General features: G+C 44.1%; 2 protein-coding genes across 4 annotated transcripts; one reads left to right on the forward strand and one right to left on the reverse strand.

Annotated features, from left to right (window-relative positions):
• Positions 1-828: 828 nt before the first annotated feature.
• On the reverse strand, positions 829-9,897 carry PIK3IP1 (phosphoinositide-3-kinase interacting protein 1). The gene is made up of 6 exons (XM_090292451.1): positions 9,667-9,897; positions 8,724-8,840; positions 8,524-8,643; positions 7,479-7,679; positions 7,302-7,380; positions 829-1,230 (listed from the first exon to the last, which is right to left on the reverse strand). Exons 1-6 carry the CDS (start codon positions 9,749-9,751, stop codon positions 1,026-1,028), a joined length of 807 nt encoding a protein of 268 aa, XP_090148577.1. The 5' UTR covers positions 9,752-9,897; the 3' UTR covers positions 829-1,025.
• Positions 8,446-26,921, forward strand: LOC149997050 (EKC/KEOPS complex subunit LAGE3-like). 3 transcript variants are annotated; one of them, XM_090292454.1, is made up of 4 exons: positions 8,446-8,515; positions 9,169-9,444; positions 25,254-25,394; positions 26,324-26,921. In XM_090292454.1, the coding sequence occupies exon 4, from the start codon at positions 26,334-26,336 to the stop codon at positions 26,745-26,747; it is 414 nt and encodes a 137-aa protein (XP_090148580.1). In that variant the 5' UTR covers positions 8,446-8,515; positions 9,169-9,444; positions 25,254-25,394; positions 26,324-26,333; the 3' UTR covers positions 26,748-26,921. The 3 variants fall into 3 exon arrangements, with proteins under 3 accessions (XP_090148580.1, XP_090148579.1, XP_090148578.1); XM_090292453.1 differs by lacking the exon at positions 25,254-25,394 and having other exon boundaries at positions 8,446-8,981; XM_090292452.1 differs by lacking the exon at positions 25,254-25,394.
• Positions 26,922-27,220: the final 299 nt, after the last annotated feature.

A 27,220-nucleotide genomic window follows, 5' to 3' on the forward strand; every position in this document is an offset into this window, starting at 1 on the left:
AAAGGCTTGAGGAACCCTAAAGTCCCTTCCAATGATTCTATGACTTTTACAAGTTAGGGGTTGTGACCCTAGCTCTATTGCCCTCACTGGAAGGCACTCGCCGGAGGCCACAGAGCCACCTGCAAACTCAGGCCACTGCAGGGGCAAGCCCTGAAGCACTTTGATTACCTTACCTCTGAGCTTAGTTTCCAGGTTAACCTCTCAGAAGCAGCTCACAAGGCCCCACAGTATAATTCCCATAGGTTATCTGGCTATTGTCTTATACCTACAAAAGGAAGAGAGGTCACTGTCCACCCTGGAGAGAGACTGGGGTGCCCCAGTCAACCTCAGGTCCTGTGGCCTAAGGCAGTCGCGGATCCTTCTCTACTCTCTTCCTAAGTGGAATGTTCAGTGCAGTTCTTCCCTTCCTTTCCTTTCGAAACAGGAAGAGTCCCTGGGCCCAGGCCTGGCCCACTATCGTCAAGGCACGTCACTGCCAGCAAGCTGGAGCACACCCAGCAAACCCCAGCCTAGATCCCATTCTCAAACCACAGTTTTGACTTGTACAAACTCATTTCCGGTTCTCAGAGGTTTTTTAAATGCTGCCTCTCGACCTGCTTGACCTAAAGTATGAATAACAGTGTGCATCACTTAAGCCCACAGAGAACAAACAGAAAGGCAGAGACTGAGGCCACCTTAGATAATAAAGCACAAAGGAGCCTGGGGGAGCTCCCATTCCATCCCTGATTCAATTCTGGGGCACAGACGATGTTTGGAAGCCCTTGTCAGCAGCACTACTATGGGGGCTGCCACTGTCTCCACCCACGGGCAAAACCCTGCTCCAAGAAATGGTAGGACCCTACCCAGCTTCGCCTTCAGCCCACAGCACCACCTGCTTCTGTCTTAGGATTTTCCAAAAACAAAACAAAAGAAAAAAGTAGGGGGAGAGTTTTAACCACAACAAAAAGTATAGCTCCTCCCAGTTGTAGGAGGGTAGGCCATCCTGCACTAGTATCTGCATGGGCTCCTGCCCATTGTGGGGGTGCTCAGGCCCCAGGAGTGCCTGCCTGTCCCATAAGCGGGGCACTGCCCTCCTGAAGGTCGACTGGAGTCTGATTGGTGTGGACCACAACAGTCTTCTCATCCACGAACTCACAGGTGGGGTTGGTGAAGGCAGACAAGGGTAGGGTGATTCGTTGCATCTCTCTCTCACACATTTTCTGGTCATGCTGCTCTTTCAGGTCCTTCCCCCTGGCAAAAAAGAAAAAGAGGGAAACGTTTAGGTGGCACCTCCTACATGGCTTTGCTCATTAGATAGCAACTTTTGAGGCCTGGGCAGGGCAGAAGCTAGCTGTGGTCACAACAAATCAGTGCCACACTGCTGTAACTCAGAGCTCCTACACCTGTGGTCTGTTTCCTCTTCTGTAAAACGGGAGCAATAGTAATATGACCTTCAGAGAGCTGCAGTGGGGCTTAAGGAAGAGAATATAGAAGAAAGAGACTTAAAGCAAGATACAGTTTTCTTCTTTCTGCCCAGGACTGGGGAACTTCTGGGGGAGATAGCTGAGATCTGATAGATTATGCACCCTTCATGATGTGAGGTGCAATGACAAGAGACAGCAGAAGAATACTGAGAAAATAATGGGCTGGAAGGGAAGGAGGTACAGGTGCCTCAGAACTGTCTTCAACCAGTTTTCTTTAGTTCTAGTACCAGCTCAGCCTCAGCTCTGTGACACTTGTCAAAATAGCCTGAGCTTTGGTTCCCTCATCTGTGAAATGGGGATTATATCTATCTCAAAATAAGATAATGAATGTGAAAGCATTTTGAAAACAGTGGAACTGCTATAAAACTCATAGAAGGCCCTAGCCAGAGTGGCTCAGTTAGTTGGGCGTCATCGAGCAAACCGAGAGGTCGCTAGTTCGATTCCTAGTCAGGGCATATGGCTGGGCTGAGGGTTCGGTCCCCAGTCAGGATGTGTGCAAAAGGCGACCAATTGATGTTTCTGTCTCTCTTTCTCCCTCCCTTCCCCTTTCTCTGGGCTCAGTAAAAGAACATCTTTTTTAACCCAGAGGTTATTATGATTTGCCATGAATATGACCTGACTCACCAACCAATGTTATCCTAATCTGATTTCCCGAGGAAACTCCTACTGACCAGCCAAGGAAAGTATTGTTTATGTGACCTCAGCAAACCACCCCCATCTCTGGGCATTAATTTCATCATCTGTAAAACAAGGAGATGGACTTGGGCTCCCTCAAGGCCCCTAACATTCTGTAAGATCTCTCACATAAGACGTGCTCTGATTCCCTAGTCCTCACTGTAAGGTCACAGATGGCAAATCCGTGAGCTCATCTCCCTGAGTCACTGAGTTCCTGAAAGTGCAAGCCTGAGGCTCCTGCCCCGTCCTTCTCATTAGCCTCTGTGCAAGACACTACCAACTCCCACAGCAGAATAACTCCCAGAACACCCAGAGGAAAAATGGGGGGATGGAGAGAGGGTTGTTTGGACCAAGTGCATCCACATTCACAGCCAGAGATTCACTTTGCTCTTGAGCACAGCTCATCGGTTACAGCTGCTGCCACACAGGAGGAAACAACTACCTCCATTATAAAACAAAAAGCCAGTTTCACTCATGCAGGGAGAATCTTGAAAGGTCTGGGTTTAATTTTATTAAGGGAGCCCCCAACCCAGCAAAAGACAAAAAAAAAAATTTCCAAAGGTGTAGTATGCAAGTATTTTTGCCCAGGCCTCAATTTCAAAATATAAGGGTCTAGAGGAAGAGGGTATTTCCTGAATACCTACCACAGTTCCAGGAAATGGCCTTCCCATCCAAAATGAGAAGAGCTACTGATGTACCTGCTGGATGCCACACACTTTATATATGTACCATCTTTGTTTAATTTCCACACCAACTTTGCAAGATATTATCCACATTTTATAGATAAAGAAACTGAGACTTTGCGTCCCTCAGCAACCTCCTTTACCAAACATCTGGCTATGGTCAGCTAAGCTGTTGATAATGGTCAGGGAGCATCATACACATCTTTAGGGGGTAAACAAAAAATCGACTTCATATTAATGGGGCAGAGCAGGGCTGGAAAAGCAGCCAAGGGTAAAGGAAGCAGGTGCTGGGACTCATCTGGATTACAGTCTCATCCATCCAGAAGTCTCAAAACACACCCGACCCCAAGTACCGCCTGTTAACAGTTCCTGTGAGTCCTGGAGATGCAGTGGCTGCCCCCAGCTCCCTTGATGATCTGAGAGAGGCCACCAGGTCTGCTGTATTGACCATCAGGCAGCTCAGTCCATTCTCGTTTTCTTGAAGGGGGCGGGAGCGGGGCGGGGTACAGTAAGGCTGTTGTCTGGCAGCCAAGAAAGAACAAAAGGCTTACTCACTGGCTCAGCTCCTCTCCTAAGGGGGTGGAGTGGTATTGACTTACAGTTTTTTCCTTGCCTTTTTTTAAATCAGAAAATAAGCACCCCCTTCAGAGCTAGCTAGCACAGACACTACACTCGGGGCAGGAACAGGGAGGGGGCTGCAGACTGGCCTTGGGGCTTAGACAACCAGAACAAAGACCTGCTAGGTTCACCCACTCCCACCTGCCACCCTTCTTCCCCTGACAGGAAGCCTGGTGCCTACTTGCCCTGCCCTTCCCAGCCAGGGGAAAGCTCCATCCCGTTAGCCTCATGCCTTTCGGCAGAGTTCAAGGGCTACCCCAGACTGTTCCAGGGCCAGGTTCAGGAGCTGGGCTACCCAGAGAGAGCAGATGTGGATGAAGATACTTGGGGAGCGGGGGTGGGGGAGGATGGAGGGACTTCAGACCTCCTTCAGGCAACCCAGTTTTCTTCAAATTATTCCATAACTCTGAGCCACCGCTATTTTCCCAGTCAGGAGTAGTGCTGTCCCACAATGCTGCTCAGGAAAAGTTCCTCAAGGCATTGGCTGTTATTAACACCAACTGTGTGCCCGACCACACTGTTGTTTCATTCTCACAACAAACCTGTATGCTTTCCGTTAGGATTTCTGTTTCAGAGATGGCAAGGCAGATGCAGAGAGGCTACATCATTTACTCAAGCAAATGGCAGAGCTGGGATTTGAACCTAGTAGTGCCTGCAATCACCAGCAGGTAATAGTCTTTTTAGGAAATATTAGAGCTGGGGTTATCATCATAGCTCACCTCCTGCCTCTACACTATTTTGAAGAAGCGGAAGACCAAATCATTGAAGATAAATGACTTGTCCAGTGTCACACCGAGAATTGGTAGCAGTTCCAGAACTAGATCGTAGTTCTTCTGACTTCTAAACCCAGCTATTTTCTTTTCAAAGTTTCTATTTTTCCTACTGTCCTTTGCAATTCAGGGCAAAATTGCATGAAGCTACTGGGTCTCTCTGGACTTTTGGGAAATATTCATAATCCTTAGACACACCTTATTAACTGTGTGGCTTGAACATTGCACTTAACTCCTTTAGGTCTCAGCTCCTCATTGTAAAATGGCGTAAAAGAGATCTTATTAGTGTGGTCATGAGGCTTGGGCGAGATCATCAAGGACGACCATTCATTATAGCCTTACTTTTTAAGACACATGCAATAAATGTTGGCTGCTACTGCAATTGTTTAACCTGATTGGTGTTCTACTTATTATAATAATCTTGGGTGGGTGGGTATGGGGTTAGTATGGTGTGTATAGAGAAGGGATATATCCCCATTTAACAGTCAAGAAACCAAGGTGCAGAGTAGCAGAACCTACACTCAACAGCTCTGTACAGACCATTCTATTGTCTGACTCTGGCGACAGGTTGCTTAGCCCACAAATGGTTTCCTGTTTTGCAGTCTGTACTCAAACAGTACTTTCGCTGAGGAAAGGAGTGGTCCAGATAGGGAGTCTCATGACTCTGTGCCTTGCCTTGAGTGTCCAGGAAGGTAAATTCAGGGCAGTCTCATAACAGCCCGGAGGAGCAAATCTAGAAGAAAGGCCTGGCTTCCTCATTGGCATGAGAACCGAGTTCAGAATTTAAAAGGTTTAGCCAGTTCAAGCACCAGGAGGTCTGGAAACTGTCACAGGGTTGGAGGAGAGTCAACTGCTATCCAGTGGCTAAGAAAGAAAGGCTAAACTCAGCCAACATGGTTTGGTTCTGATTATGAATTGTAGGTCAGAGCCACCACAGCATTTCACCTAACTCTCTGAAATGAACAAGCAGGTGTCCCTGGACCTACCACAGCAACCATCCCTCTGGGGACAAAAACCTTGGATTGGGACTCAGGAGACCCTCTCAGGTCAAATCTGCTTCCTGAATCATAAAATCAGAGAAGGAAGAGGACTTGGCTCGGAAGGTGCTAGTATAGTACCCACATTTCACAGAAAAGAAAAACAGCTATCATTTATGACCACTGAGCTAAGTAGTCACTTGCCTTAGCTACAGCAATGCTCTGGAAGCAACTTGCCCAAAGTCACACAGATAGCTAGTTAGTGGCAGGTCTAAGACTTGGCCTCACCAAATGCTAAGTGTGTGACCTCAGGCAAATTATATATCCTCTCTTGCCTTGTTTTCTGTAAACTGGAATAACAGCATTTGCCTCATAAAGGTGATTTTGAGACTTGAGTTAAAGTACTCAAACTACTTGAAGCAATGTCTAGTATATGGTAAATGTTCCCTACTGCTGCTCTTGCTTTGGTTTGGGTTGTTTTTGTTTTTGTTTTTTTTTTTTTTGTCGCTATTATTATTACCAAACACTTCCTCTTTTTCATCTGAGGAGGTTAACTATATCACCTCTAAGGACACTTCAGATTTATTTAATGCTGGGTGATCCACTGGAGCTATGGGCTCAGACATGGCCCTTGCCAGTGGAAAATACAGGCCATCATGGCACTTCCCTTACAGAAAGCCTTCTCTGACCGTGGAGAGAAATATCACACTTAGGGCTGAAAGTCAAATCCCCTGAATTTGTCCAAGAATGGCAAATAATTTTCCCAAAGTCAGACAGTCCTGTAAAAAAATTAATGCAACTCCGGCTTACCATCATGCACCTGTCACTGACTTGGATAGTGTTTTCTACATGGTCTCTCAGGGGCCCTCTCAAAATAAGCATTCCTCTTCCTGCTGTCCTAGTCACAGGTTATATCCCTGAGTTTCCCAGGTAGCCTCTTTGGCTTTCTGAAATGTGGCAAGGAGCAGTAAATAGGCTCTCTGTCCTCCAACTCCTTTTTTTCCTCCTTCCAAGAAGACAACCTTATTGCTCCAGAAATTCAAACCCAATGGCAAAAGTGGTGGGTAGGGATCTCATGGCAGAATTTTATAACTCCCCCCAAAAGTTCAATCTCTGGGTCCCTGCAATGCGTTTCCAGTCTGATTTCTGCAGTGTAAGTCATTTCCACCCCAGACGCACTGGATTAGACCTCAGGGAATTTGGTGTCAAAAAAAGCTGGGTCTGAATCCAGGTTCTGCCACTCCCAAGGTGAGTCACTTCACCTCTCTGACAATGGTTTCCTCATCTGTAAAATGGAGAAGAAGAACTCCTACCTCACAAGGTTTTGGGGTGAGCAGTAAAGACACCAAAGGAAAGGGCCTGTCCTAGATCACTGGGTAAAGATTAGAATAAAGTCTACATCTTTTTTTTTTAATTTGTTGTTCCATTTATTTATGCATTCATTGGTTGATTGTTGTATATGCCCTGATCAGGGATTGAACCCATAACCTTGGTATATGGGGACAATGCTCTAACCAACTGAGCTACTTGGCCAGGGCTCAAGTCTACATCTTAAGATGGCTTCCCTCTTTCAACACCTCACTTTCTTTCTGGTAAGAATGCCACAAAGTAATCTGACTTGACTTTGTGTACCTTTCTCCTCTTCTCTGAGGGAGCCCAGAAAAGAAGCTACTGACTGTTAGATTCATGTGAGGAAGAAGAGGGTAGGCATGTAGGGCGGGCTGAGTCTGGAGTGACTGCAGCCCTGAGCAGAAACAGAGTGGGAGTTTTTAAGGGCTTTAATCTTGGGTAACAGGATTATCAGAGTCCTGGCTAGCATAATGACCTGACCACAGGCTAAAACAGGTGATTCTTACAAAACAAGGAGTGGGAGCTAGAGGGACCCCTGTAGATGGTCTGATGGGAGAGTTGATTAGGAGCTGGAGTTGGCAAAGCTCCCTGCAAATGGTTCCAGAACAGAGAAGTTGCTAAATTCCTGTCTGTAGATAAGGATACCTTTGCAGGACATAGACAGTCACTGGCCCCAGCAGTTACTGCGGGAGCAGCAGATTTATTAGGGGCTAGCTAAAATTTGACCTGAATTCCCAGAACCCAGGTCTTATGCCTAAGACTGACCTTTTGTAGGTGTATCCCAAGATGATGCCAGCTCCAATGGCGATGATGATCACCATCATGGTAATGCCCAGCACATAGCCTGCCAAGGACAGGACACAAGGCCCCATTAGCCTCACCCCAGACAATCAGCAAGTATTTCTTCATGAATCCAGTAAGGGCAGGGTGGAGCAGTCATACCCAGGGTTCCCAGGTCCTTTTTCTCCCTGGAGTTCACCCGAACTCGCTGGCTGATTCCAATCACTGGCTGCACAGCTGCTGCCTCGCTCCCGGCAGGCAGGGCATTGGCGGGAGCGAACACCTGCACCTCATCTCCACTTGGCACTTTAGATGCCTCCTCAGTTTCTTTCGTGGAGGTTGAGAGGTCCTGGGAAATAGTCTCTGTAGATGAAAGAGGAAACAGCTCTCATCAGAGTGGCCTCAGAGAATTCCACAGCTGAACCTGTCGTTAGTCTTGGGGGAGATTAGGAGGATCCACCCTAGAATGACCCATACTCACTGAAATCAAGCCCTGCCCTAGGGACAAGACCAAGCCTGAGATCACACCATAGCTGGAACAAGGCAAATGTGAGTGGAAGGCCATAAGAAAGGGCCTCTCCTGACTTCCTGTCTTCATCTCCTCAAACCCTTGCTATCTTCCAAGGCTCAGCTCAGTTGCCATCTTCTCCAGGCGTCAATCATGACTCCTCTGGGCAGCTCACTTTTATTGAGCTCACGCTTTATGCCAATCCCTATGTTATATATATGTTTACATATTCAATTTAATCATAGAAAACTGTCTTGCTGCCTCAGGACTAACAAGCCTGCGGTGTGGAATCTAAGAAACTTGGATTCAAATCAGAACCCCCTTCCGTTGCTTCAGTAAGTCGCTTAACTTCTCTGAGGCTCAGATCCCTTAAACAGCTTCTACCCGGGGCACTCTAAGGGCGTTGGACTCGGGACACCGGTCCCTTGGGCTTCAGAACGCAGCGCCCCGATAGGGAGCTCGCGGCCACGGGCCTCGGCCTCCCCTCGCTCGGTTGTTTACAAGGCGCTGGCGGAGGATGAGCTCACTCCGAGGGGCGGCGGCCAATGGGCTTGGGGTTCCGTGGCCCGGAGACAGTCCTGGCCAATGGGACGGCACCGGCATGGGGCGGGGCCTGCCGGCGTCTTGCGGCCGCACGTGCGCGAGGACTGTAACGGCCGCTCCCAGACAGCTCTGGTCTTGGGGGTCTCGGGTGCGTACCGGGGCAGCGCAGGCCTTCGCACCGCCGCTTCTCCGGGGCACCAGCCTCGTCGCTGACGTAGCACCAGGGCCCATGGGGGTCTTGGTCCGGGTTCCGGCAGTAGCTGTGGTTGCCGGCGCCTGCGAGGGGAGAGAAGGCGCTATGAGTCGGGGCCGGGACTGCGGCCGCTGCGCGCCCGCCGCCCAGAGCGGATACTCACCCGACTCAGGGGCAGAGGCCAGGGGGCTCTGCGCATCCAGCCAATTGAGGCAACGGAGGCCCGGCGCGGGGGAGGGCTGGTCCGCCCGGTACAGGTGGCCGTTGTCCCAGAAGCAGCCTGTGAGGAAGAGGAGCCCCCCAAACACTGAGAGGCGAGCAGGGGAGCCCGGGTCACCTGAGCTGGGAGACCCTGGACCCTGCTGGGCTTCCCTGACTCACGTGGAAAACCCCTCCAGTGCCTGCAACCCCGCGTGTGTGTGTGTGTGTGTGTGGAACCGAAAAGCACTGCACAAGCGCTAAGGGTTGCTGCCCTGGGATTTGTGGCCCTCACGGAGGGGAGTGCGGGGAAGGCCTGGCTGTTTTGGTTCGGTGGGCGGCCAGGCCTGAAACTCATCCCTGTGTTGTAATTCCATGTTACATAAACTCTGGTGTTCCCTTCTCCACAGATATGGCCACACTTCCATAGGGAACACACCCTCCTGAGAGAATTCTACAAAAGCCTTGATTCAGTCAGGCAAAAGAAAGCCTCAAACCTGCCTCATCTGCTGCCTGGACGTAACTCCAAACTCCCACTCCCCTCCGCAGGAGAGCCATAGGAGAGCCTGCGAAGGAGGGCTGTATCTGGCCACACCATGCAAAGCCTCAGAAAAGAACAGGACTTAGGGAGTAGGAGAGATGAATCCCCAAGTTCTCTCCACTAATGAGCCACAGGCAAGGAAAAGGTAAGAGAAAGTGACTACTTGCCTTTGTTCTTAATGGCAAAGATGGAGCTGCAAGCCCCTGGCAGGGAAAATACAAGGAAAAAACCAAAGCTTTCATGGGACAACAGAAGCCAGCTAAAAGCTTCCTTTCCTGTCATCTTCCTGTGTAGCCTGGCCATGGTTGGAGAATGGGGAGCTTTACCCTCTCTGCTTCATTGAGTTGCTGCAGAAAGGAAATCTTACCTCCAGATCCATAGGCTTCTGCTAGGAGCATGTTGCTGATGAGGAATGTTTGCACCCAGGCCAACAGCATCCGCACCACCTCCATCCTGCAGGTGATTGACCCACCAGGGTCCCCTTGGCGGCAGCTCTGCCTCAGGGTCCCAGCCTTGCAGTCAGACCTGCCCTTGTAAAGCTCTTCTGGTAAACAGCCTCTCTTTAGAACTGGGAGCTTCCCCGCTAGCTTGCTGCAGAGAGGTGTTTTTTTTCGGCTGAAAGGCGCCCCCTGGGTCCTAAGCCTCCTATGCCATGCAAGATCACTAACCCTGAGCCAAGAGAGGAACTTGGCCAAGTGAAGAGAGGCAGAGAAATTCAGCTGTGCTTAGCAGTGGATCAGTTTGAGATCTGTACTGGCTGCATCCCCAGGGCTTTTCATCTCTTCTGTTTTTATTTGTGTGAGTACAGAAAGAGTAATTCTGTCAAGAGACATCACTGCGGGGAGGGAGGTTTGAAATTACAGTCACTAAGACAGAACAATTTAGGGAGGACATGCTAGCTACAACAACCAAGAGGTACTCAAGACCACAGAGGGGGCACAAATAACAGGATCCAGGTGGAAGTAACTCTCTTTTCCCCTTCTTGAAAAGGAAAAACGGCCTTTGTAGGTTACACATGTTTTGCTTTTTTTCAAAACAGTGTAACTTTGCCAAGCTTAGATCAGTCACATTCCTTTGTTTATATTTGTAGTTTGGGGTGTCCTATATGGTAGGAATACAGAAGGGGTCTCTTTAGTTGAAAACACATGTTATGCAAATATTGGGACATTTGCTCAACTATATGTAATAGTCTGTCCTTTCTATCAGCTCTGAATTCATATAGAGGACGTTAAGTTAAATGTTTGCTTTCCCCCCCCCACCTTGTGGGAAATCCATTTGCAGTGATTTATATTCATCCTTAGATCTCACCACATCGATATGACCTAGGCCTCTTGGAGTTAGGCAGAGGGCCCTCTTCCTGTTTGGCTGACAATTCACGTTCCCAAGCAGCCTCAGTAGACTGAGAGATAGATCAGAGTGATTCGCCAAGACTACCTTGTGACTCAGGCAACTCTGAAAATAGAAATGGGAAACTTTCCATCTGAGGTCTTACATCTTACAGGCAATAATTTAGAGAGGGAGAAAAACTTTACTAAACGTTTTGAAAGTTTTATCAAGAAAGCTAATGTCACTCCACTGAATCTGAAGTGAATTTGAATTCACTACAGTCAGATTTCAGACATGGAAAGGACAGAGAGATAAACTTAGTTTACTCAAGATAAGTTTGTGGACAGTGTTTGATTGCTTCGGTCCTTTTAATAAGGTATGTCACTTTGTTTTTTCAATCAGTTCTCTATCTCCTCAAGTTTCTGGTCCTTTGACTCCTGACTTGGTCTACCGTACTGGGAATTGCACCCCAGAGTCTAAATTTACTCTCTATCACATGTATACACAGATAGGCTAAGATTTTAGAATTTAACAATTTAACAGTATTCAGGGGTCTTTTTGAAAACACTTTTATTAAGTTTACAAGTTTGTTGAGAGCCTACTACATGCTAGTGATAGTTCTAGATACTGAGAATGTATCTGTGAACAAAATATTTAAGATATCTGCCTTCATGGAACTGATATTCTAGTTGGGAAAGACAACTGATAAATATATAAAATGTCAGGTTGTCTTTAAGTGCTGTGAAAAAAAAGTAAAACATAGTAAAAGAGAGAGTAACATGGTGGTATTTCACTTGCTAAAGAAATCTTACACTCTTCAGATAACCAGTAGGACATTTCTGTAGACAAAGGCTGAGGGGAATGGGTTTCTTTGCACAAATTTCCTTGCAGGTCCAAAGTACTCCAACACCACTGCAAGATGTGTGATGTTGTTTCATTGCCTAAAATATATAGGCTTCAGAAAATGACAATACAGTTTTTAATTTCAGAGTAGCAGGTTCTTTTGAATTGATCCCTCAGCACCTAATCCATTGCCTTTGTATGCAGTGAGTGCTCAATTATTGTCTAGCAAAATGTTCCACCTGAGACTCTGAAGGACTCCTTCTGCAGGATTATAATCCTTTTCTCTCTGATTATGTTAGAGACAGGCTGTACACAGGCCAGCACTTGTACCATTTTCAGATTATCTACCATGCCCATGAAAGGGGTGCCAATATTTCTTCATCAGAAGCCCAAAGAGTCTTTACCTATTGCTGTCATTTAATTTTTCTATTTAAGAAACTGTTGTCTTCTCTAACCTACACACCTTGATATATAGCAAAGCCAGGTTTTGTGCCATATGTCTTATCAGGAACAATGTTGCCTAGAAAAGAGACAGGAGGCCAAAGGAGATTTTTTTCAGCTTAGTCATCTCTGCTCTTTCTCTCCTGTAACTAGTACATGTATCAGTGTGATTTTATCTTTTTCAAGGGCAATGGGCTTGTTACTTAGTCCCTTCATTGGCATATTCTAACGGGTTCAGTACCTTCCTTCCTCAGGGAAATCAGATTGAGTTCAGAGATGTGGCTGTCATCATCACTGATGATGTTTTGGTCTTTTTCTCATGATTCAAGTTTGAACTCTGCTTCATATGTTAGTACAGTATGGCCATGTTTTATGGCCTATGGTTACTCCAGACTTCAGATTTCTTCTAGAAATATTACTACAACAATAATACGATACATCATTACTCAAATACTGATTTGGGGTTGTTTATATTCCTGAAGACAGTGCGGTGAAATATAATACTCATTTTACTAAATATTTCAGGGATGTTTGACTATCAGTTTCATATTAAATCAGTGCTAATACAGAGATAAAGCCATACCGTTAACTCAGAAAATAGCCTCCAGAGCATTTCCCAAAAAGATGGGCAGTTCATTTTGATAATGTATCTTAGTGGAAGCTGTAAAGTTATTAAAAGGCTTAAGAATCCTTTTTGTCAACAAAAGAAGGCTAAGGTGTTGGTAAAAATCTTGGGAGTAAGAGCTAATAAATTGACTCCAGCTATTCTCTTCATATCATATGCTGTACAAGTAGCCACTGAGATTTTTGCTGAAAGATATTTCAGTATATAATTGCAAACTGAGCAGAGGATAATTTTATGAAGCTTATTAAGGAAATAATATTGCAGTCAAAATATCTAAACCCAAGGCCGTTTCTTTGAAAGTATGGCCTTCCTTGAATTAGGTTATTTCCATTTTGGTACACAGTTAAGTGTTTAATAAATGTTTTGAAATAAAGGGGAAAAGCAAAGTCGTCGTCGTCGGCAGCCGTCCGTCTCGAGAGATGATGGTGTAGCTTCTTAAGAGTCTATCTGCACCGCCGAGAATGGCTGTGCAGTCCGACTCGGGAGTGACACGGTATCTGTCTCCTCCCGTGTTGAATTGACATCTTGCGATGACGCTGGAGTGTCCTCTCCAGTGAAGCTGAAGCTACAGAGCCTGGGCAGGGTGATATGGAGGGTCCGCTGTTGCCCATGCAGCAGACCCCCCCTCTCTTCGCAGCTGAAGGGTCCAAGGGAAAGACGGAGTCAATACAGCTTGGCTTCAGGTGCGCCGCAGGAGTTGCCGGTGTTGACTACAACGTCAAACCGCCTTAGGGACTCCGGCTCCGGATTTTCTGTCGGGGTTTACTCCCTTAGCCTTTCCCCTGAAGAGGTATGCCGCAAGGCAGCGGAGGTTTTTTGGAGTCAGAGTTTTCCTTCTCTGAAAAGCAAAGTACTATGTAAGGAAAAAGAACCTAATTAAGCCTACAGAGAGCAGTAATTTTTTAAGGGTAAACAATAAAACATGGGTTACTTTCAGAAACAAGACATTCTGCACTGGGGAACTGAAGAGCCACAGAAGTAGAGAACTTGAGAACATCACATTACTGGTTTTGCGAAATAGAGGGAAGTGGAAATTCTTGAATGAGAGTGGATTTTGACTGTGGCTATCTTTAGAAAACATGACTTTCACATTGAGCAAAATATAGTCTTCAGTGTCGCAGGGAAAACACTAGAGACTGTAAACTTAATTGGTTTGTAAAACTAGGCTATCAGTATTTAAGGTAAATTAACCCAGTAAGCTACAACTATGCCTCTTTTGGAAGGGAATCGAATATTCTCCAGTCTTAGTAAACTAGATCTGCAGCTTTTAAAATTCATCAATACCCACTATGAGTTTTAGCACTGACATTTATAGCAAGAGAAGTACTATTTCAAATAAATAAGAATACAGGCTTTGGAAAGGCCTGGATTCCAGTATGATTTTAGGTAAATTACTTAGCATCTGTAATTTTAAGTTTCCTTAGCCCATTATTATAGTGGTTAAGAGTAGAAGCCCCGCCCTGACTGGTGTGGCTCAATGGGTTAGGTGCCATCCCACAAACTGAAAGGTCGCCTGTTTGATTCTCTGTCAGGACACAAACCTGATAGGCAACCTAAGATGTTTCTCTCCCGGTTGGAGTCATGCGAGAGGCAACTGATTGTTGTTTCTTGGGCACATTGCACATCAATGTTTCTCTCCTTTTCTTTCTCCCTCCTTTCCTCTCTCTCTAAAAAATAAATCTTAAAAAGAGTACAGGCACCAATGTTAGGATTCAGATTCCACCTCTGTCACTAGCAATGTCATGTTAGGGAAGCTATTAAACTCTATGATTCAGTTTCCTCATATGGAGGGAGAGATAAAAGCACTACATATATTATTGGATTGTCACATTCATTGAGCCCTGAATAAATGTTAGCAGTGTCAGTTTTTGCATCAGTATCTTCTAACTTAGAAATACTAGGTATATTTGCTATCTTCCAAAAATTTACAGTCTGGTTATAAAGCTCAGGATTACACATATGAAAATAAAAAATGTATAGGGTTTTTATAAATAGTTGTGAAAGATTGTCATACAAGCAAAGGATTATTAATTCAATTATTATTTATTAAATGTCTGCTCTTCACCAGGAAGGCACTAAACTGAGTACTGAGGATACAACAGGGAACCCTGCAAAGTCCTTGTTCTGGAGAAGCTTACAATCTTATGATAGAGCAGATACTGGTAGACAGGCCAAGCAACAGACTGAAAGAAATGCTACAGTAGAGATTAGTACTGGGGGCTGTGGAAGCTCACAGGAAGGGCATGTGGCCTAGTTTTAGGAGGTTAGAAAAGGCTTATTAGAAAAACTAAAAGGCAGGAGTTTGTTTTCTTGGCAGGTGAGATAATGTGCAGAAGCCTAGAAGTGCAGGCTACCTCTGTGGATAGTGAGCATTCAGGGTGGTGATTAAAATGAGGCCAAAAAAGCGGTAAGCCCTTGCTGACCAGGTTATGAAGGTTCTCCAGTGTGGATTTTATCCTGAGGACAGTGAGGAGCCAGTAAAGAGTTTTAAGCAGGAGAATGACAAGAATCACTTATGTTTTAGTGAGATCATGCAGGCCATGTGTGGAAGATCAGAGGAAGCCGAGACAGCCAGAAGACCAGGAAGGAGGCTTTTGTGGGTATGGTGTTTGAGAAGCTAAGGTGGGGAGAGTGGTTCAGGAAGGAGGCTCAGCATTGCTAAATGACACCAGGAAGGTTCAGTAAAATAAGATCTAGAGTTAATCCATTGGTTTTAGCAACAAAAAGACCGTTGGTGATTGTCAGAAAGAATTTTGGTGGTGGTGTGGGGGGGGGGGGCTAAATATGTGGATTATGGAAGGAAAAGGAGATGATAAAGGGAGGCTGAGAAGAGACATCATCAAGAGGTTTAGCTGAGAAGGACTGGAAGTGGCTGGAAGGATTATGAGCAAGGCTGACACTGGACCCAGTAAACTGATTTGGCCTACTGGTGGGGTGGATTTCTAAGTGTGTGTGTATCCATTCTAATTGCTCAGTAGCCAGGGAGATTAAGAAGTGGAGCTGATTTGGGAACAAGTAATGGATTTGGCCACACTGGTTTTGAGTTTGACACGAGGGTGAGGTATGTGTGTAGAAATGCACAGCAAACAGTTTGATATGGAACTACAGGTGGGCCAACTGCACAGAAAATTGAAGGAAGACTGAGGTGAGTGCAGATGCCTTAAGGAAGTACTCACATAAAGGCAGGCTGGCAAGAAGGCACAAAGGAGCTTTGAGTCTAGCCTTAGCATTCATGAGCACAATGAGAATGTGAACTGCAGGAAGAAGGTGCTGGGAGGGTGGGAAATGGGTCTCAAAGAAGAGATAAGAAGAAACCAGGTCTCAAATCCAGACTTCATAGCTTAACAAGAGTATTTGCAATAAACAAGGGAGTTTGGAGATGGAGCCCAGGAGTTCTAAGCAAACAGTTCCTCAGTCTTTCTGAACCTGTCTACCTTCTTTGTCAGAAACTGCTTTTCCTTCTGTCATCATCTTGGTGCACCACTGGGCCGTCTCTCCCATTCTGCACTGTCCTGTGGATTACTCTTTTCAAAATTTTATTCACCTGTCTTTTCTTATGGTTTGTTTCATTCCATCTCCTCTTAAGATACATACTTTAAAGAATCTGTATGTCAGGCCCTGACTGGTGTGGCTCAATTGGTTGGGCATCATCCCACAAAGCTAAAAGGTCACTGGTTCGTCACTGGTTCTGGTCCCAGTTAGGGAACATGCCTGGGTTGCAGGTCAGTCCCTGACGGGGGCGTGTATGAGAGACAACCTATGTTTCTCTTTCTCTCTTTCTTCCTCCCTTCCCTTCCCTCTAAAAAATAAAAATAAATTAAAAAAATAAAGTTAAGGATCTGTATGTCAGGAAATACTAATATATTTAATAATATTTATTCTTCAATCTCTTATAATCAAATGGAGAGAGAAGAAAAAAAGAATTCCAAACAAGATTGTAGATTGTGGCTGGAAGGAAATGCAAGGACAAGAGATATCAACATCATTATGAGGCCCCGTCTTAAGATCTGATTGCTGCCTTTCTCACCCTCTGTGAAGCCCAGAAGTAAGCAGTGTTATGGGTGGTGTCATAAATAGACTCAGATTGACCCCAGCATGGCCAGACCCTTGGTTCAATAATAGAAAATTTAAGTACCAGCTCGAAATACTCAGTGTGTTCTGTGAGTTCCCCAGTGATATTTTCTACCTGGAGCTTCCTTCTACATTTAGCTTAATGGCTCAGTTGGAAGTCAGCCATCACTGCTAAGTGTTCTTGAGTTTTTATGTAGTATTGACAGCAGCTTCCTTATCATCCTGACATTAGAAATAAGAACTCTTGCCCTGTTGCAGCCAGGCTGTTGCTGCCCAGGCAATGGTGGAGCACTTCCACTTTCTAGGATCTTGTCCTCTCCCACACTGAGTGGCCTAACCTTTTGTTACCTTCACAAGTCATCAGATTTATGAGAAAACCTCCCATTCCTAGAGTGGCTTTACCATTAGCTGGTAACATGCTTTTGCTCTGAGTTTCTCATATCTTGGTTATATTGGAAAATATTATCCAATAAACATTAAATTATTAATATATATAAAGCATTTAAAAGAGTGCCTCACACTTGTTAAGAACTTGTGCTATTATGAATATTGTTGTTACTATCACCATCTAGGGTCAGAAGCTAGAGCCTAGCTAAACCTTTGATTTTACTCTTTAAGTTGATTAAGCAGATCCAAACTATCTGGAAATAGGCTTAATAATATTTGGTTTCCTCTCAATTTTGTGACCACTGTCAGCTCAGAGAATCTTTAGAAGGTCAAAGTGTTATCACAAGTATGTTTACTTGTTAGAGCTTTAACATCTCCTCTCTGGATTCCTGAGAGACCCGAGTCCAGACTTGACAGTAGGATGGATAATCCAGCGGTCTCATCACAGAACGATGTACATGCTGTCCAGCCTCCAGTGCTTACCAAACAGGTCAACATGGGGCAGTAATAAACATCCTAGCTAACTTAACAAGCACTTAGTATGTGCTAGGTACTGTTCTAAGTCCTTTTTATATATAGTATCTCATATATTTTTCATAAAAACCCTGGGCATAGTGTTATTATTCTTATTTTATAAATGAATAAATAATTGTAAAGAATTTAAGTAATTTATCTAAAGCCACAAAGATAGTAAGTGGAAGAGCCAGGATATATGCCCAGGCAGTCTGATTCCATAGCCTGTGCTAATAACCACCTTGCTGTACTGACAGGGAGAACCCTGGATTTGAGAGGGGGAAGTCAGATTCTGATCTCAACTCCACCACTCCATCACTTAACAAATTAAATGATCTTGAGAAAGTTAATCTTTCTGAACCTGTCTACTCATCTATAACATGGGGATAGTAATTTATGTATACTGCACAGGATGGTTATGAAGATGATTACATGCCCTGCACTTATTACGTATTCAGTAAGTGTTAGTTTCTTCTTTTCCTACTCTATTCTAAGTGCTGTACTGGTGCCCAAGATAGAGTAGGAAAGTCATGTCTCCTTGGGGTCCTAGGGTGGGGTGAAGAGGGAAGAGGGAAGAAGAGGACAAAGATGAGACCGAACCGTTACAATATAGTATAAGAAATGCCACTGTAGAGGAACATAAAGAGAGAGGTACAGAGAGAAGTACAGAGAAAATGACAATTTCTGAGGTTGGGGCAGGGCAAAGTTGGAGAAGCTTCAAGGCACCAGTGTTGGGAATTTAAAGACAAGATAGGACTGGATGAGGTGGGCAGTGGGCACAAGTTTCCAGGCGGAAGGAACAGCATGAGCACAGGTACTGAGGTATTAAAGCGCCTGACAGTCTGTGTTCAGGTAACAACTGGAGGTTGCGTATGCAGTTGGTGATCGAGGATGAGATGGGAACCGCTGGTGACAGATGAGTATCAAGGCAGGGGGCACGCAAGCCTTCAAATGGCAGTATGTTCCTGTACCATTAAGGCATAGACATATTTAAAAACAAAATTTAATGAACTTTAGTAAACTTAACAACAAAAAACTTATAAATGCTCTTTTTTATTGTGCTATAATTCACATACCATAAAATTCACTGTTTCACAGTGCACCATTCAGAGATTTTAGTATATTCACAAGGTTGTGCAACCATTACCACTATCTAATTCTAGAATGTTTTCATCACCCCAAAAAGAAACCTACAACCTATTAGCAGTCCACTCCCCATCCTCTGGCAACCCTTGATCAAGTTACTTTCTGCTTCTATAGATTTGCCCACTCTGGGCATTTGACCTTCTATGTCTGGCTTCTTTTACTAGGCGTAATGTTTTCAAGATTCACCTATGTTGTAGCAGGTATCAGTATTTCATTCCTTTTTATAACTGAATGATATCCCTTTGTATGGTTATTCCTCATTTGTTTATCCAGTAGGTTGTTTCCACCTTTTGGCTATTATTAATAATGCTGCTATGAACATTCATGTACAGGTTTTTGTTTACCTGTTTTAAGTTTTCTTAGGTATATACCTAGGAGTGGCATTGCTGAGTAATTCTATGTTTAACTTTTTTGAGGAACTGCCAAACTGTTTTCCACAGTGGCTCTACCTTTACATTCCCACCAGGGATATATGAGTATTCCAGTTTCTCTATACCCTGCTAACACCTGTTATTTCCCAGCCCCAAAACCCCCCTTTCAAAAACTTTATTGGTTCCCGGTGGGGTAAAATGGTATCTTGTGGTTTTATTTGCATTTTCCTAATGACTAATGAAAAGATGTTGAGCATATTTTCATGTGCTTGTTGACCATTTGTTTTTCTTCTTTGGAGAAATGTTTATTGCAGTCCTTATTTTTTAATTGGCTTATTTGTCTTTATTGTTGTTGAGTTGTAGGAGTTTCTTATATATTCTGTATACTAGGTTTTTATCAGATATGTGAGCTGTTTTCTCCCAATCTATAGGTTGTATTTTCACCTTCTTGATAGTCCTTTGATGTACGAGTTTTTAATTTTAATGAAGTCTAACCTACCTGTTTTTTCTTTGGTTGCTTGTACTTTTGGTGTTGTATTTTGCACATGTATATCCAGCTGTCCCAGCACCGTTTGTTAATGACCATCCTTCTCCCACTGAATGGTCTTGGTACCCTTGTAGAAAATCAAACGACCATAGATGTATGAATTTACTTCTGGACTGTCAGTTCTATTCCATTGATATCTGTGTGTATCCTAGTACTAGTACTGTACTGTTTTGATCACTGTAGCTTTGTGAATGCACTACTTTTATTACTCCGAATGTACTTCTGATATGTACTACATTTGTGTATTATTATCAGTATCTTGTTCCCTTTTTTCACTTTTTACTTTTTTTTTGGAGCATGTACTTCCTGTGACCCATTTATATAATCAATGCCCATGTCATTCAAAAGGACTACAGAGTGCCTGCATTGCTACCTTGCTGTGCTGTGCTTGGTCTTGTCAAGCTCTTCTTTTACCCTCTGTTCTGCATTGGTTTTTACTGTTCTCGGTAGCCTAGTTCGCACTGTTTCTTCTGAACCCAGACTCCTTAGCTATCAAGTGCCACCCCGGATGTGAGGGAATGATGGCTGCTGTTTTTAGTTCACCCTCACCAGAACTTGGACTACTCCCAGCCGCCTCAGCTCAGACCCAATACTTCCTGCCAGTTGTGAATTAAACTGCTGAGGTAGAAGGCCTGCCAAGAAAACCTCTTTTCTTGAATCAGAGCTTTCCTGAGGTCAAGAGTGGCACCAGCCTTACAACCTGCTGTATTCTCTTTTGTAAATTATTATTCCTGAGATGTCATATCGGTGAGGAGACATGTGGGAAAGAACGTGTCTTTTGAACTTCTCTCATGTTGCCGAAACAAGCATTTACAAATGTTGGTTCCATATGTAGTATATCCCTGTCTTTAGAAAGGAGGAGCTTCCAGAGATAATGGAACTTGTTCAAGGTTGCCCAGTGACCTCACAGTGCTACTAGGAAGAGAATTCACCCTCCACTCCTATAAATTCTCTTCTCATCATCATTATGAAACACCGCTTCCCTACTGGGCAACAGAAGGTAGAACTTACATCTCAGTATTTTACTCAAGGGAGGTTTTGAGTTTCATTTTACCTGTTCTTGTGAGTAACAGAGAAGGAGCCCCAACAAAATAACTCACATACACTGTGCCACTCTTTTTATTTAATGGTTTTATTTATTCATTTCTAGAGAGAGGGGAAGGGAGGGAGAAAGAGAGGGAGAGAAACATCAATGGGTGAAAGATATATCAGTCAGTTGCCTCTCACATGTTACCCAACCGGGGACCTGGCCCATGTGCCCTGACTAGGAATCAAACCAGCAAACTTTTGGTTCTCAGGCCAGCACTCAACCCACTGAACCAAACCAGCCAGAGCCACTGTGCCACTCATTAAAGGATAAAGATCATAGGCTCTGGCAACAGATCTGTGAGAGAAGGGGGCAGGAGAAAACTGTTCAAAGCTTCACTGTGTTCTGAACTCTAGGAATTTCGGATGAGCAGAGATGTTCAGTTTTCTCCTATAACAAATAGGGTTTTGACTGGAGTTGTTAATTATATATAAGCTTTTCCTATGGGAATTTTCAAACATATGCAAAAGTACAGAGAATGATATAATGAATTACTAGGTACCCAGCTTGTGGAATCATTAGCATATGGCCAATCTTGTTTCATCTCTACCCCTAATCACTCCTTCTCCCCACTGGATTATTTTGAACCAAAATCAGTATATTGACCAAGCTTTCATTTTCAGTTGTTCTAGAAGCTATTTCCCTTAGATACTTGGATGTATACTCTCATTTAGATTGCTTTTAGTAGTTTTACTGAGCCCAGCATGCTTTCCCTGGCAATTTTTTGTACTGGTAAAATCACAGGAATTTTCTGGCCTCAAACTCTTTTCTTCTGTCTCTCCCACTCCCAGAGTCCCATGAACTTGTCACATACCTTTACTTTGATCCAAATGCCTAGACCTCCACTCACCAGTTCTTCCAGTTCATCAGCTCTAATGTATGAATTAGGTTAGGGACGTAAAAAGTATTCTTTATATGCAGAGTCTAGCCTGGCATGTATTAGGTGCTTAGTACATAGTTGTTGGTGACTGAATGGATGACTTCTATTTGGCTTTCCATCACCTGAACCTCACAATCAATTTGCACTTGGTTCTGTGTGTTTTAAATGGGGAAGAAATTACCTGAGCCTTTTGAGAAGTACTAGTAGCTTTTTTTTAAAAAAATTTTTTTTTATTTTTATTGTTTTTCTGTTACAATTGTCCCACTTTTTCCCTCATTGCTACCCCCCCACCCAGCCCACCCCTTCTCCCACAGTCAATCCCTACCCCCTTATCCTTGTTCATGGGTTATTTATATTCCTTTACTAACCCTTCCCCTACGTTCCCCCTCCCGTCCCCCGCCCCTCCCCCTGATAACTTACTCTGTTCCTTGTTCAACTTTGTTCATTTTTTTTGTGTTGTTCATTAGTTTCCTGTATCAGGTTATATCATATGGTATTTTTCTTTCATTGCCTGACTTATTTCACTAAGCATAATTCTCTCTAGTTCCATCCATGTTTTCACAAATAGCTATCAGAGAGATGCAAATGAAAACCACAATGAGATACCATACCACTTTAAACCAGTCAGAATGGCCATCATCAACAAATCAACACACAACATGTGCTGGCGAGGATGCAGAGAAAAGGGATCCCTAGTGCACTGCTGGTGGGAATGCAGACTGGTGTAGCCACTATGGAAAACAGTATGGAATTTTCTCAAAAAACTAAAAATGGAACTGCCTTTTGAACCATCAATTTCACTGCTAGGATTATACCCGAAGATCTTGAAACACCAATTTAAAAGAACCTATGCACCCCTATGTTCATAGCAGCGCTCTTTACAATAGCCAAGTGCTGGAAACAGCCTAAGTACCCATCTGTAGATGAGTGGATTAAAAAACTGTGGTACATTTACACAATGGAATACTATGCAGCAGAAAGAAAGAAGGAACTCCTGCATTTGCGACAACATGGATGGAACTAGAGAGACAGACCTAGAACAAATACTTCAAAAATTTATATGGAACCAAAAAAGACCCCGAATAGCCACAGAAATCTTGAGACAGAAGAATGCAATAGGAGAAATCACAATACCTGACATCAAACTATACTACAAGGCCACTGTAATCAGAACAGCCTGGTACTGGCATAAGAACAGACATATAGATCAGTGGAACAGGATAGAGAGCCCAGAAATAAACCCAGTTCTCTATGGTCAATTAATATTTGACAAAGAGGGAAGGAACATAAAATGGAATGAGAAGAGCCTCTTCAACAAATGGTGCTGGGAGAACTGGACAGGAACGTGCAAAAAAATGAAACCAGACTGCCAACTTACACCACACACCAGAATAAATTAGATGGATCAAAGACTTAAATGTAGGACGTGACAGCATAAAAATCCTAGAGGAAAACATAGGCAGGAAAATTTGAGATATCTCACGTAGCAGTATTTTCACTGATATATCTTCTAAGGTAAGGGAAATAAAGGAAAAAAAAAAACCAAATGGGACTGCATCAAACTAAAGAGTTTCTGCTCAACAAAAGAAAATATCAGCAAGATGAAAATGGAACCAACCATATGGGAAAACATATTTGCCAATGATACCTCAGATAAGGGATTGATCTCCAAAATATATAAAGAACTTACATATCTCAACACAAAGAAGACAGACAGCTCAAGTAAAAAATGGGCAAAGGACCTAAACAAACACTTCTCCAAGGAGGATATACAGAGGATCCATGGGCATATGAAAAAATGCTCAACATCACTAGTAGCTTTTATGCTTGACCCTTTTGTCTAGTTGAAGAATCTGAATTTTGTTGGCTCCCCCTGCTGGTCCCTCGCGGGCAGTGGCATATAGGTGCATCTGGAGGCAAAGGATTGGAGCCAGAGCCAAGTTCTGCCAAGGGAAAATAGAACATTGTTGTGGAATGCCCTAGCCAGTTCAGGCAGGTCCGAGGAGGAAGAGAGCAGCTTGTTAAGAACAGTTCTGGAAAGTGCAGCTTTCCGTGTAAGGGGCAGGGTATAAGGTGACCCACTGCCAACTCAAGTCAGGAGAGCAGGGTTGGAGCCTACAGCACTCAAAGACCATGAGTATCATGACCACATGAGCCCATAATGAGCTACTCATTGTGTAAGGTTCAGATCCTATATTGAGAACATAAATGGGCTTCTTCTCCCATTATGACAAAGCAGCCTGGGTTCAAGCATAGTCCCCGTGCAGACATAGTGGCTATACAGTTTTATTTTGGCCTCCTGTGAACGTTAAGGCAAGGAGGGTGGTGAAGGTAGAAGGGAGTATCCCCAGAGTTTATGGTCCTATGTTATGTACACGATCCCACCTCCCTACTCTTAAGACCAGTAACAACTCTGCAACCCTGGGTGAATGTTCTCCTGGGGCCTCCTCCCTCTGCCCTCTGTAAATGCAATAGATTTCCTGCACCTACGCACACCCTAGATCACATTTCTAGTTGTTTATATGTATTTGTCTTTTCCACAACACAACTTTCCAGAAAATGGGCTGTGGCATAATGAATCTTGCCAGACTCCAGCCAGCCGCAGGCATCTGGTTAAGGAGGGTTAAAGATGGTAAGACACTAATGGCAGGTCCCTTCCCTTTCTCTCAAACCCCATACCCCAAGTGCCAGTGTATTTCCAGTTAAAGCTGAATAAGGAAAATAGGCTTGTGTTCCCTTTCAGGACATAGAACTAAGCATGTGACTTTCCCCAGTACACAAGGAAGGGAACCCACTCCAGAAGATCCCCAGGGTGTGAAAATTGCCATTGGACTTGGGCGGGTGTGACTATGAAATGGTTGTTATAAAGAAATGTTTGGAAGGAATTTATTTCTGTACTGGGTGTTGAGGATGTGGCAGTGGGGGAAGGCAAACCATAAACAAACACATAATATGTCAGGGGTGCTAAGTACTAAGAAGGAAGAAAAGCAGAGAAAAGGCATAAAGCAAGAGTGCATTATTTTATATTTGGTGGCCAGAGAAAATAACTCTGTCAAGGTGAAGGAGCAAGTCCTGTGACTATCTGGAGAAAGTATTCCAGGCAGAAGGACTAGGGAGTGCCCAGGCCCTGAGAGAGGGGCATGCTTGGCTTTTGAGAGTAACAGGGAGGAGACTGATGTGGCTGGAGCTGGGTGAGTGAGGGAGAGAGTGGTAGGAGCAAGGTCAGAGAGGGAACCAGGGGCCAGATTATATGGGGCCTTGTCCATCTGGGCAGGGGCTTCAGATTCACTTTGAGTGAGATGGAAAGCCATTGGAGAGTTCAGAGCCAAAAGTAACATGAACCAGCTTACATTTGAAAAGTATTACTCTAGCTGCAGTGATCACAGGGAGGCAAGGGTGGAGACGGCAGGTCAGTTGGAGGATAGTTTCTAGACAGAGGTGATGTGGCTTGGATGGGGTAGATGCAGTTTGAAAGTATAGCCAGCTGGGTCAGTTCATGGGTTGAATGTTGGGTCTGAAAGAAAATTCACCAGTCCTGTTTCTACTGTTAACTGAAATAACTATTTGATCTCCAAGTGGAGATACCCACTTCAAATAATAATAGACATTTCAAATAATAGGCTCCTCAAAAGAATATATAGCCAATAACATTTAAATAGTGCTTTACTGTTGACAATGTTCCCACATAAGGAAGTTTGCTTCCTTTCCATTTTACAGATAAAGAAGGTGAAATTCAAAAAGGCTTGCACAAGAGAGCCAGTTTTTAAAAGCTGCCACACAGAGGAAGAAAACAGCCAGTTAGTCTAGAAGAGTAGCAGCCAATCAACAGAGAAACAGCTGCTTCCCCAAGGCTGTCAGGTAGGAAGATCTGCCCGTCCCCAGCCCTGTTGCCAACCCAGCCGCAGAGAGGAACGGTTGAAGAAGTGGTGGAGGACAGACCACGTTCTCCCAGTCTCCACTCACATCTCCATGGCCACAACCAGGTTTAGCCTTCCTGGGGCAGGGTAGGGCCAGAGCTTTGAAGGGGAAGCTTGAGATGAACATTTTAAAAATGAATGTTTTTATCTGTGTAAACATTCAAAACGAATCTTGAATATCAGAAAGAGAATATTTTAATTCTTGAACATAGCTGAGAATCGATGGCATCCATCATTAAGCTACACAGTGAGAAAAAGGGGTTTGACATGGTGTCATGAAGTCAGCTGTTGAGAATGATCAAAAAGCTCCGCATGTATAGAGGCTGAGATGCCCCAACAAACCAGCTGCAATTGCATTTCCTTCTGGTCTATTTTCCATGCATCTTTTTAACATTGTTTAGATCTTACCACCTAGGCAATTTAATTTTTTTCACAGTCTGTTATTTTTTCAGAAATACAGTATAAACATTTTTAATATAAACATTTCCCCCAATGGTATTAAACATTTTTTTGTAATCATTTTTAAATGGCTGTTTGTTAACCACATTTTACAGTTATCTTTGTGTATTAAGCTTTTAAAGATAACTTTGTTAGATAGCTTCCTTCAAGTAGAATTACTGGTTTGAAGGATATGAGCGTTTTTAGACTCTTGATAAATTTTAACAAATTATTTTCTTAAAAAGTTCTGCAGCCCTGACTGGGTAGCTTGGTTGGTTAGAGCATCCCAGTATACCAAGGTTATGGGTTTTTCCTGAGTCAGGGCACATACAAGAATCAACCAATGAATGCATAAATAAGTGGAACAACAAATCAATGTCCTCCCCCCTCCCCCCTCTAAAAATCAATAAATTTAAAAAAATATTTTTTAAGTTCTTCCATCATGGCGACCATGCAGGCAACAGACACAGGCACCACCAGAGCCAACGACCAGGACAGCCAGGATGGCTACAGCGGCCCAGGCAGTACAAGCGCAGTGGCCACTGCAGCTGGCAGACCTGCCAGACCCGCCGCACGCATGGCCAGAAGGCTGGGGAATCGACTACATAAATTCACCCTCAGTGTGTCTTTCCCATCCCCCTTGGAGGCAGACATTGCCTGTGGATCCCTGGCCCCTGATGCAGAACCCCACCGAGATGCAGTTGAGAAGGAGCTCACAGTGAGCGGCAGTGTCCTTGTGGTCTGCTGGAGAGCTGAAGATCCTCACCTCCTCCGAATTTCCGTCATGAACTTTCTTGACCAGCTTTCCCTGGTGATGCGGACCATGCATTGCTTTGGGCCCCCTCGTTCCCACTAAACCTGGCCTAGGAAAAGGGGGCTGAGGTCCAACCTTGTACCCAGTCCTAGGATACTTCCTACAGCAGTGATTCATTCCTGCAGTAGTTGCCACTTTATTACAGGGTCCTAATCTTTTGCCTGTACTGGCCCTGGGGCACTTGTGGTCCACTTGTTGTATTTAGTAAATAAATGGTGGTAGTTATTATTATAATGAGAGTTATTTAAAGATCTGTTATTTATTGTAAACAAACAAAAAACTGGCTGCAGAATTTTTTTGGAAATTGTTCATTCACCCCCACATTGGTTAGTCGCCCAAACTAACCCACCAGGGTCTGCCTTGACCAGCTCTTCTTCACAATCTGATTGCTGGCTGACTTTTTCCAGCAGTGCTTACACAGTCTGAAATTGCCCTTTTCTCCCTCAGTGACATGAAGGGACTTGTCACTTTGATCATCAGCTGGTAGTTAGACTTCAAAGGCAAGTTTGCCTGTG

Source organism: Furipterus horrens, unplaced genomic scaffold, assembly GCF_987537825.1.
Source record: "Furipterus horrens unplaced genomic scaffold, mFurHor1.1.pri manual_scaffold_11, whole genome shotgun sequence".
In the NCBI taxonomy this organism is placed as follows: Eukaryota; Metazoa; Chordata; class Mammalia; order Chiroptera; family Furipteridae; genus Furipterus; species Furipterus horrens.

Bases quoted from the DNA above. Each gene is read 5' to 3' on its own strand.
- LOC149997050 (XM_090292453.1), top strand. From the start codon at position 9,398: ATGAATCCCCAAGTTCTCTCCACTAATGAGCCACAGGCAAGGAAAAG. The intron at 9,445-26,323 runs GTAAGAGAAAGT...ATATTTTTTAAG, and splicing joins GAGCCACAGGCAAGGAAAAG to TTCTTCCATCATGGCGACCA.
- PIK3IP1 (XM_090292451.1), bottom strand. From the start codon at position 9,751: ATGGAGGTGGTGCGGATGCTGTTGGCCTGGGTGCAAACATTCCTCATC. The intron at 7,680-8,523 runs GTACGCACCCGA...TTTCATCTACAG, and splicing joins CGAAGGCCTGCGCTGCCCCG to AGACTATTTCCCAGGACCTC. The intron at 1,231-7,301 runs GTCAGTCTTAGG...CTTTTTTGCCAG, and splicing joins TTGGGATACACCTACAAAAG to GGGGAAGGACCTGAAAGAGC.